We start from the raw sequence: 10,673 nt of genomic DNA on the forward strand, positions 1-10,673 counted from the left end.
CCCCTAGGCTGGAGTGGAGTGCAGTGGCACATTCTCGGCTCACTGCAGCCTCTACCTCCCAGGTTTAAGCAATTCTCCTGCCTCAGCCTCCCAAATAACTGGGACTATAGACGCGTGCCACCACACCCGGCTAATTTTTGTATTTTTTGTAGAGACAGAGTTTCGCCATCTTGGCCAGGCTGGTCTCGAACTTCTGGTCTCAGGTGATCCACCTGCCTCAGCCTCCCAAAGTGCTGGGATTTACAGGCACGAGCCACCACACCCAGCTATAAGCTCTTCAAGGGTTGTAAATTTATAATCATCCTTGTGCCCTCCTGCAGATTCTGTTGCACAGTGCCTTAATCAAGGTAGATGCTGAATGCATTTTTGTATAATTGAGTATGTTGCAATCCCCAACTCTTTCCAATTGTTCCTGTCAAAGCAGCCACTGGATTGTTAACTAATCCATATTAGATGGGGTTAATTAATATCAGATGGGACAAGTAAGGGCTAATAAGATTATAGGCCACCAAGTAGATTTATGTCTAGCTCTTATAGAGAGTGAGTTTATTGGACCTGTTTAATAGGAAGTTTTGGTGTTTGGGATGATTAAAACTGAAGTTCCTGTTTATTATACCTATTATTTCATATCAGTGGTCCACATGCAAGTGAGGCTTCTGAGTCAGAGTTCGAGTTCTCTCTTAAACTACCATAACACTTTACCTGTATCTTTTTTTTTTTTTTTTTTTAAGACAGTGTCTCGCTCTGTCACTCAGGCTGGAGTGTAGTGGTGTGATCTCGGCTCACTGCAGCTTCTGCCTCCTGGATTCAAGCAATTCTCCTGTCTCAGCCTCCCTAGTAGCTGGGATTACAGGCCTGTGCCACCATGCCTGGCTAATTTTTTTTTGTATTTTTAGTAGAGACAGGGTTTTACCATGTTGGCCAGGCTGGTCTCGAACTTTTGACCTCAAGCAATCAACTCGCCTCGGCCTCCCAAAGTGCTGGGATTACAGGCATGAGCCACAGCACCCAGCTGTCTTTTTTTTAAATAGCAGTTTAACACTGTTCACAGTTACTCATGTATATGTCATGCCATCTACTACACTGTAAGTTCTATGAGGGTAGCTATATCAAATTTATCTAACTTTCTCTTTATGCATGACATACTAAGTATTCAATAAATATTTGCATGTTAGTGATAAGGATATAGGTTCTGAATAGTGGGTCCTTACCGTTTAAGAATTAGTATTTGATGGCCAGGCGCGGTGGCTCACGCCTGTAATCCCAGCACTTCGGGAGGCCGAGGCGGGTGGATTATGAGGTCAGGAGATTGAGACCATCCTGGTTAACACGGTGAAACCCCGACTTTACTGAAAAAATACAAAAAAAGTAGCCAGGCGTGGTGGCAAGCACCTGTAGTCCCAACTACTCAGGAGGCTGAGGCAGGAGAATGGTGTGAACCCAGGAGGCGGAGCTTGCAGTGAGCCGAGATGGCGCCACTGCACTCTAGCCTGGGCGACAGAGCGAGACTCGGTCTCAAAAAAAAAAAAAAGAATTAGTATTTGATATTTGGTCATTAAATATGAATTAAGAGGACTTAGACTTTTTGTTTAATGTCAAGCTGGGAAAAGTTGTCATTTTAATGAATTGCCTCTTATTTAATTTCGTCTGATGATACATTTTGTTTTTATTTTGTAAAAAATTATTTTTTTTTCTTTTTAGAGACAGAGTCTTGCTATGTTGCCCAGACTGGTCTGGAACTCCTGACCTCAAGCAATCCTCCTGCCTTAGTCTCCCAAAATGCTGGGATTCCAGGCATGAGCCACCTCGCCCAGCCTTGTATTATGATACATTTTGAACAGCTACAAGTAGACATAGTATAATGAACCTGCATGTACCCATTGCCAAGTTCTGACAACTGTCTGTCTATAGCCAGTTATGCATTTCTTAAATTAGAACCCCCTTGGCCGGGCGCGGTGGCTCAAGCCTGTAATCCCAGCACTTTGGGAGGCCGAAACGGGCGGATCACGAGGTCAGGAGATCGAGACCATCCTGGCTAACACGGTGAAACCCCGTCTCTACTAAAAAATACAAAAAATTAGCTGGGCGAGGTGGCGGGCGCCTGTAGTCCCAGCTACTCGGGAGGCTGAGGCAGGAGAATGGCGGGAACCCAGGAGGTGGAGCTTGCAGTGAGCTGAGATGCGGCCACTGCACTCCAGCCCAGGCAACAGAGCGAGACTCCGTCTCAAAAAAAAAAAAAAAAAAAAAATAAAACCCCCTCAATATACCCAAATATATATACATATATATGAAGTTGTGATTTCATACCTAAAGTATCTCAAGTGATGCAAGTTTTATGAATTTTTGTTTATGCCTTTTGGGAAAGTTGTATTGACAATTTTTTTATGCTTAAAGTAAAGCATAAATAAATCTTTCAAAAAAAAATCTAGGATGCAATAAAACAAACAAAACAACTTCTTGACATAAATGTGGTATGTAAATCTATTTTGATTGGAAATCAATTTGTTATATTGACAGAGATAGAATTCCTATTTTAGAATACATCTCTGCTGATCTGTCTGTATTCTTAGACTGCATATCTGGGATGAACTCTGGGCAGAATTCACATTGGCTTCGTTTGAAACAAACAAGACTTTTGAAATTCTTAGTCCATCTGCAGAACCTGTAGCCAGGCACTGAACCATTTTGATAGATGCAGTAGTCATTACAAGTGTATATTTCAAGGAGTTCTGGCTGGGTCCTAGTTTGTGCTTGTGGCAGAAGCAGTGAGTGACTGGGAGGAAGTTGGTGAGTAAGCTTCAAGGAAGAAGTCATTTTTAGTACTCTGGATCTTGCTGATTTTAAAGCACTACAAAATGGTGCATTTTCATTCTCGTCAAGTGATAACAGATACATTCTGATGAGCCTGAAATGAATACATATTGTATCATTTTTATAATATCTAGCAAAGTTTGTATTTTCCCAAAACTTGAACTAAATTTCAGTTCATAAAATTTATTTTATTTATTTTATTTTATTTTATTATTTATTTTTGAGACAGAGTCTCGCTCTGTCGCCCAGGCTGGAGTGCAGTGGCGCAATCTCAGCTCACTGCAAGCTCTGCCTGCCAGGTTCATGCCATTCTTCTGCCTCAACCTCCCAAGTAGCTGGGACTACAGGCGCCCACCACCACACCCGGCTAATTTTTTGTATTTTTAGTAGAGATAGGGTTTCACTGTGTTGGCCAAGATGGTCTCGATCTCCTGACCTCATGATCCATCCACCTCAGCCTCCCAAAGTGCTGGGATTACAGGCGTGAGCCACCGCGCCCGGCCAGTTCATAAAATTTATAAAATACTTACTTGTAAAATATTTTTGGAATGTTCATATAGGTGACACACAAATGTCCCATTTTCATTCTTTCTATAGTAAATATGTTCTGATATAATGTGAAGGTTCAGCAGATGCATCAACATTTAATCCTAGAGGATCTGGCATAATCTTTTCCCCCAAGAATAGAAATTTTTTCTGCTTATGAAAGTAGTACATGTTTGTTTAAAAACAAATCAATATTGACTTCTGCCCGCTGTGTAGCACTACGCCCCCACCTGGCCATGACCAGGGGCATGTCCTGGTCCACCTACCCGAAAATGTTTGAAGCCAGCCTCCTGGCCATGTGCGCAGGGGCTGAAGTTGTCTCACAGGTATTACGGGCCAACCTGGCAATACATGAAGTTCCACCAAAGTCTGAGAACTCAGAACTGAGCTTTGGGGACTGAAAGAGAGACAACACAAACCTCAGACTTCTCAGCACTGGAAACCTCAAAATATAACTGAATTCCATAAATAAGATTTTAAGTCTTAAATATGTATTTTTAAATGTATTAAAAGTCAAGCTGCTTGTACTTAAGCACCGAATACAATGCTTAGGTTGTAAAAGGATGCTCAATAGGTACTAACTGATATGTTGAGATTTAATTACGGTTTGACTAGTATTTCTTGGAAATTGCCAAAGCTTATATCATCAGCTTCTTGAGTGTGGTTTGAAAGGTAATTTAGTGTTGAATATCACGTGAGCTAGAGTATTTCATTCTTTCTGGTTTATTTATTCAAATAGACTTTGAATATAATGGTGAATGGGCATTATAAATTAATAAAAATGACATTGAAAATGAAAAAAAAAAACCAAATATTAAAGTGTAGACAGTGACCAGGCGTGGTGGCTCACACCTGTAATCCAAGCACCTTGGGAGGCTGGGGCAGGAGGATTGCTTGATCCCAGGAGTTCAAAAAAAAAAAAAAAAGAAAGATTTTTTTCAATTAAAGAATTTTAAAAAAGTGTAGAAAGTGTCAAGACCCCACTTCTTACCATTATTTGGTATATTTCTCTATACTCACGCACTCTTCCTCCTTTTTCCCTCCCTCCCTTCCCAATCTTTTTATCTTTGTATTCTGATTTTTTGTTTGTATATTTTGCTTTAATTTAATGTATCTGTTAAAAATTTCCCATACATTTTATATCTATATATAAAAATGCATGCTGCCAAAGATAATTTATAAGAAAGATCATTGAATTTTTTTTAAAAAGTAGTATATATTCATTGAAGAAAATGTAGAATATATAGCAAAGTAATAAAGAAGTAAATAAAATTGCTGTAACTCCTCTTTCAAAGATAATTGCTTTTATGATTTTGTTATATTTTTTTCTGTATATAGGTACATATATAGTATTTATAAAGCTGTAATCATAGTACATTTTCACATCACAGGTACCATATCAGTGTTACTAAATATTTTGTATGCCAGGGGCTAGACATACCAAGACAACCAATATGTGGTTCTACTTAAACAATATTAGAGTATCTTTTATGATGGCACTTCATGAGTTGACTGTAACAATCTTAGACTTCTAAGAGTTTGGGTTTTCAAATGATCACTTAGCTTTTTTGGGTGATTTTTCCCCCCTACTGTGAGATGAGAGAGGCTGTTTGGATTTGGGATTGGGGTAGGGGGGACAGCAGTTTTTCTTTTCTTTTTCCAGGTAGGGTATTGCTGTGTCACCCAGGCTGGAGTGCAGTGGTGTGATCTCAGCTCACTGCAACCTCCACCTCCTGGGCTCAGGTGATCCTCCTGCTTCAGCCTCCCCAGGCGTATGCCACATGCCTGGCTAGTTTTTGTATTTTTAGTAGAGATGGGGTTTCACCCTGTTGGCCAGGCTGGTCTCTAACTCCTGACCTCAGATGATCCACCTACCTGGGTCTCCCAAAATACTGGGATTACAGGCATGAGCCACTGCATCAGCCAGCAGTTTTTCTTGTTTTGTTTTGTTTTTTGAGGTAGGGTCTTTGTTGCCCACGCTGGAGTGCAGTGTTGTGATCATAGCTCACTGCATTCTCAAACTCCTGGGCTCAAGTGATTCCTTCTGCCTCAGCCTCCTGAGTAGCTGGGACAACAGGTGTGCACCACCATGCCTGGCAAATTTTTAAAAAGTTTTTTGTAGGGATGGGGTCTTGCTACATTCCCCTTGTCGGTCTCGAACTCCTGGCCTCAAGCAACTCTCCTGTCTCAGCCACCCAGAGCACTGGGATTACAAGTGTGAGCCACCACACCACGCCAGTTTTTCCTGTTCTGTGTGATATTTTATCTTGTTAGACTGCAGTGTGTTAAAATTTGTTTTACTAAATTTTCAAACATACTCAAGTGGAGAGAATAGTATAATGAATACCCATATATCGTCACCCATGTTTAGAATATTAAATATTAAGATTTTGCTGCATTTGTCTTAGCTCTTTAAAATTTTTCTTTTTCTCTTTGTGACCTAAAGGAAATTCCATATCATATCACTTGACTTCTATATTCTTGACTAAGATGACTAAGACATATAGTTATGTGGTGGGTTTTTGTTTTTTCTTTTTTTTTTTTTTTTTTGAGACGAAATCTCACTCTTGTCCCCCAGGCCGGAGTGCAATGGCGTGATCTCAGCTCACTGCAACCTCTGCCTCCCGGGTACAAGCGATTCTCCTGCCTCAGCTTCCCAAGTAGCTGAGATTACAGGCGCCTGCCACCATGCCCAGCTAATTTTTGTATTTTTAGTAGAGACGGGGGTGTTCACCATATTGGCCAGGCTGGTCTCAAACTCCTGACCTCAGGTGATCTGCCCGCCTCGGCCTCCCGAAGTGCTGGGATTCCAGGCCTGAGCCACCGCGCCCGGCCTGTTTTTTTTGTTTGTTTGTTTGTTTTTGAGACGGAGTCTTGCTCTGTTTCCCAGGCTGGAGTGAAGTGGTGCATTATGCTTGGCTCACTGCAACCTTCATCTCCCAGGTTCAAGTGATTCTCCTGCCTTAGCCTCCCAAGTAGCTGGGACTTCAGGCATGTGTCACCACACCCGGCTAGGTTTTTTGTATTTTTAGTAAAGATGGGATTTTGCCATGTTGCCAAGGCTGGTCTCGAACTCCTGAGCTCAGGCAGTCTTGCCTGCCTCAGCCTCCCAAAGTGCTGGGATTACAGGTGTGAACCAACGTGCCTGGCCTGTTGTTTTCTTATGTAATTCATTATCATACCTACAAAGTTAACAGTTACTAATACCATCTTATACCCAAATTTCTCTGATAGACTAAGGTTATTTTTTAACATCTAAATCCAATCAAATGTTTGTATCCCGTAATGCTCTCATTGAAACAGCTATATTTCTTTTTCAGATTAGTGATGATGAACCAGGTTATGACCTTGATTTATTTTGCATACCTAATCATTATGCTGAGGATTTGGAAAGGGTGTTTATTCCTCATGGACTAATTATGGACAGGTAAGTAAGATCTTAAAATGAGGTTTTTTACTTTTTCTTATGTTAATTTCGAATGTCAGCAACTGTTCTGAGTACTTGCTATTTGAACATAAACTAGGCCAACTTATTAAATAATAGATGCTTTCTATTGTTAAAATATTCTTTATGAAAAAAAGAGAGGAGGGCCTTACTAATTACTTAGTATCAGTTGTGGTATAGTGGAACTCTGTAGGGACCAGAACAAAGTAAACATTGAAGGGAGATGGAAAAAGGAACTCTAGCCAGAGTCTTGCATTTCTCAGTTCTAAACAGGATAATGGGCTGGGGCTGAATCACATGAAGGCAAGGTCAGATTTTAATTATCATGCACGTCTAGCTTGAAAATTTTCCGTTAAGTCAATTACAGTGAAAAACCTTACCTGGTATTGAATGCTTGCCTTGTATGTCTGGCTATTCTGTGTTTTTATTTTAAAATTATAATATCAAAATATTTGTGTTATAACATATTCTAACTATGCATATATACATTTATATTTTAACATATGAGTATAGTTTTAAATGTTATTGGACACTTTTAATATTAGTGCATCTAGAGCTATCTAATATATTTTAAAGGTTGCATAGCATTCCATCTTATGGAGATACCATAACTGATTTAACCAGTTCACTGTTGATAGACACTATCTTGTTCTTACAGACTGTACTAGAAGAAACATTCTTTTACATGTTTGGTATTTGTTCGGCTTTATTCAAGTGAAAATTCTGGTCAAGGGGAAAGAGTTCATTGAATATTTCGGTATTGCCAAATTATCCTCTAAGAAATTGAATCATTTTATACTCCTGATGTTATATGAGAGTGCCTTTTTCCTCACAATTTGTCTCTTTTTTTTTTTTTTTTTTTTTTTTTTAAAAAAAGACAAGGTCTCTGTTGCCTAGGCTGGAGTGTAGCAGAATGATCACAGCTCACTGCAGTCTCAACCTCCTGGGTTCAAGCGATCCTCCCACCTCAGCCTCCTGAGTAGCTGGGACTATAGGTGTGCGCCACCACTGCCAGCTACTATTTTTATTTTGTAGAAACAGGGTTCGCCTTGTTACCCAGACTGGTCTTGAACTCCTGGGTTCAAGTGATCTGGCCCACCTCAGCCTCCCAAAGTGCTGGGATTATAGGCGTGAGCCACTGGCCCGGTTTCTACAGTCTGTTTTAATATTGTATATTATCCAAGAAATTTCATTTAATCAGAACCTGCCAGTCTAATGGGTGAAAATGATATCTTTTTTTGTTGTTGTTGTTGTTGAGACGGAGTCTCGCTCTGTGGCCCGGGCTGGAGTGCAGTGGCCGGATCTCAGCTCACTGCAAGCTCCGCCTCCCGGGTTTACGCCATTCTCCTGCCTCAGCCTCCCAAGTAGCTGGGACTACAGGCGCCCGCCACCTCGCCCGGCTAGTTTTTTTTTTTTTTTTGTATTTTTTAGTAGAGACGGGGTTTCACTGTGTTAGCCAGGATGGTCTCGATCTCCTGACCTCGTGATCCGCCCGTCTCGGCCTCCCAAAGTGCTGGGATTACAGGCTTGAGCCACCGCGCCCGGCCGAAAATGATATCTTGTTTTTATTTGTATTAAAAAAAAATTATGATAGTGGTATGCTTGGTTTTTTTGAAGGTATCAAATTTTTTACCTTATGAAACATGGGGGCAAAGGATATGTTACTTGGAGGATTTTTTAAAAATTTTTAATGCATTTTTTTGAGACAAGGTCTTGCTTTGTTGTCCAGGCTGGAATGCAGTGGCACAATCACAGTTCACTCCAGCCTCAACATCCTGCAATAAAGTGATTTTCCCACCTCACCTCTCGAGTAGCTGGGACTGCAAGTACATGCTACCATGCCTGGCTAATTTCCAGGCTAGTGTGGAAGTTTAATGACTAAGAGGTGTTTGTTACAAAGTTTAATGTATGAAACTTTCTATTAAATTCCCGATTTTATTTCTGTAGGACTGAACGTCTTGCTCGAGATGTGATGAAGGAGATGGGAGGCCATCACATTGTAGCCCTCTGTGTGCTCAAGGGGGGCTATAAATTCTTTGCTGACCTGCTGGATTACATCAAAGCACTGAATAGAAATAGTGATAGATCCATTCCTATGACTGTAGATTTTATCAGACTGAAGAGCTATTGTGTGAGTATATTTAGTATATGATTCTTTTTAATGGCAACAGTAGGTTTTCTTATATTTTCTTTGAATCTCTGCAAACCATACTGGCATTCGTTTCACTTGGTTACAGTGAGATTTTTCTAACATATTCACTAGTAGTTTACATCAAAGCCAATACTGTCTTTTTTAAACTAGTCACCTTGGAGGATATGTACTTATTTTACAGGTATGTGTGTGTTTTTTTAATAAACTTCTTTTAGGAATTGCTGTTGGGACTTGGGATGCTGTTTTCACTATACATACTCAATAGTGGCAGATATCCTCTCCTGAGCTACGTTGGTTTGGGGCGAGTCAAAAGTCCTTTGGAGCTAGGTTTGACGAATAAGGTGGGTCAACACTTGTTTCCTAGAAAGCACATGGAGAGCTAGAGCATTGGCAAATTGAAGAAACCACTTTTTTTTTTTAAACACACTTAAGAAAGGGGAGTGCAGGTATACCCGAGAGAGTATGGGTATACCAGAAACCACTTTTGATCCACAGTCACTCTGCCTGTGTCACACAATTGAAATGCATCACAACATTGACACTGTGGATGAAACAAAATCAGTGTGATCTTTACAAGTGAATTTCATTCATAATTGGATAGTGCAGATGTTTGATTTTTATTAGACTATTGTTTCTGATTTTATGTTGGGTTGGTATTTCCTGTGAGTTACTGTTTTCCTTTAAAATAGGAATTTTTCATACTCTTCAAAGATTAGAACAAATGTCCAGCTTTTGCTGTTTCATGAATGAGTCTTGTCCATCTTTGTAGAAACTCGCCTTATGTTCACATTTTTATTGAGAATAAGACCATTTATCTACATTTAACCTTCAACCTCCTCCTCTCCATTAATCATCTGTTTGAGTGACCCAAGTTTTTGACCTTTTCCATGTTTACATCAGTCCTGTAGGTGATTGGGCAGCCATTTAAGTATTATTATAGACATTTTCCCTATCCCATTAAAACCCTTTATGCCCATACATCATAACATTACTTCCTACCCATAAGCTCCTTTTAACTTGTTAAAAAGTCTTGCTTGAATTAAAGACTTGTTTAAACACAAAATTTAGACTTTTACTCAACAAAAGTTATTGATTGATTGGTTAATTGATGGTTTACACGAGGACTTCATTCTAGTCAGTATAGTTGCTGGAAGTATAACTGGCCAGCCTTTAATACATTGCTGCTTAAGAGTCAAAGTGTGTTCATGGTATGATTTATCTTTTTAGTCTTCTATAGCCTCCTTCCCCATCCCTATCAGTCTTAATCAGTCTTGTTATGTTATGACTAATCTTTGGGGATTTGTGTAGAATGTTATTTTAGATAAGCAAAAACGAGCAAAAAAATTAGGGGAGTTTAACTTTAATATTTTCTTTTAAAAATCATTTTATAGTTATAAGAGCAATTTTGAGTGGTAGAAGCACTTTGACATTTTATTTCCATTTTCTACTTTTACTTTTTTTCCTGTTTTAGATCTTAGAGGATTATTAAGCAGAACTCCTCAATTGATAAAAAGCATGACATCTTAAACATAAGCAAAGCATATTTTTGGGTTAATTTTCACATAGAAAACAATTTATTTTATGTGAAATTCTATGTAGATATACTTTTTTTAGTATTATTTACATATTTTATTTATTTATTTATTTATTTATTTAATTTTATTTTTTGAGATGGAGTCTTGCTCCGTCACCCAGGCTGGAGTGAAGTGGCATGATCTC

General features: G+C 39.4%; 1 protein-coding gene across 1 annotated transcript in view; it reads left to right on the forward strand.

Moving 5' to 3' along the window:
• HPRT1 (hypoxanthine phosphoribosyltransferase 1) overlaps positions 1–10,673 on the forward strand; it is a 42,382-nt gene that overhangs the window by 6,923 nt on the left and 24,786 nt on the right. The window contains exons 2-3 of the mRNA XM_011948725.1: positions 6,678–6,784; positions 8,750–8,933. Coding sequence (XP_011804115.1) covers positions 6,678–6,784; positions 8,750–8,933 — 291 coding nt within the window. The remainder of the gene's footprint in view (positions 1–6,677; positions 6,785–8,749; positions 8,934–10,673) is intronic.

This window comes from Colobus angolensis, unplaced genomic scaffold (assembly GCF_000951035.1).
Source record: "Colobus angolensis palliatus isolate OR3802 unplaced genomic scaffold, Cang.pa_1.0 Scaffold283, whole genome shotgun sequence".
Lineage (NCBI taxonomy): Eukaryota > Metazoa > Chordata > Mammalia > Primates > Cercopithecidae > Colobus > Colobus angolensis.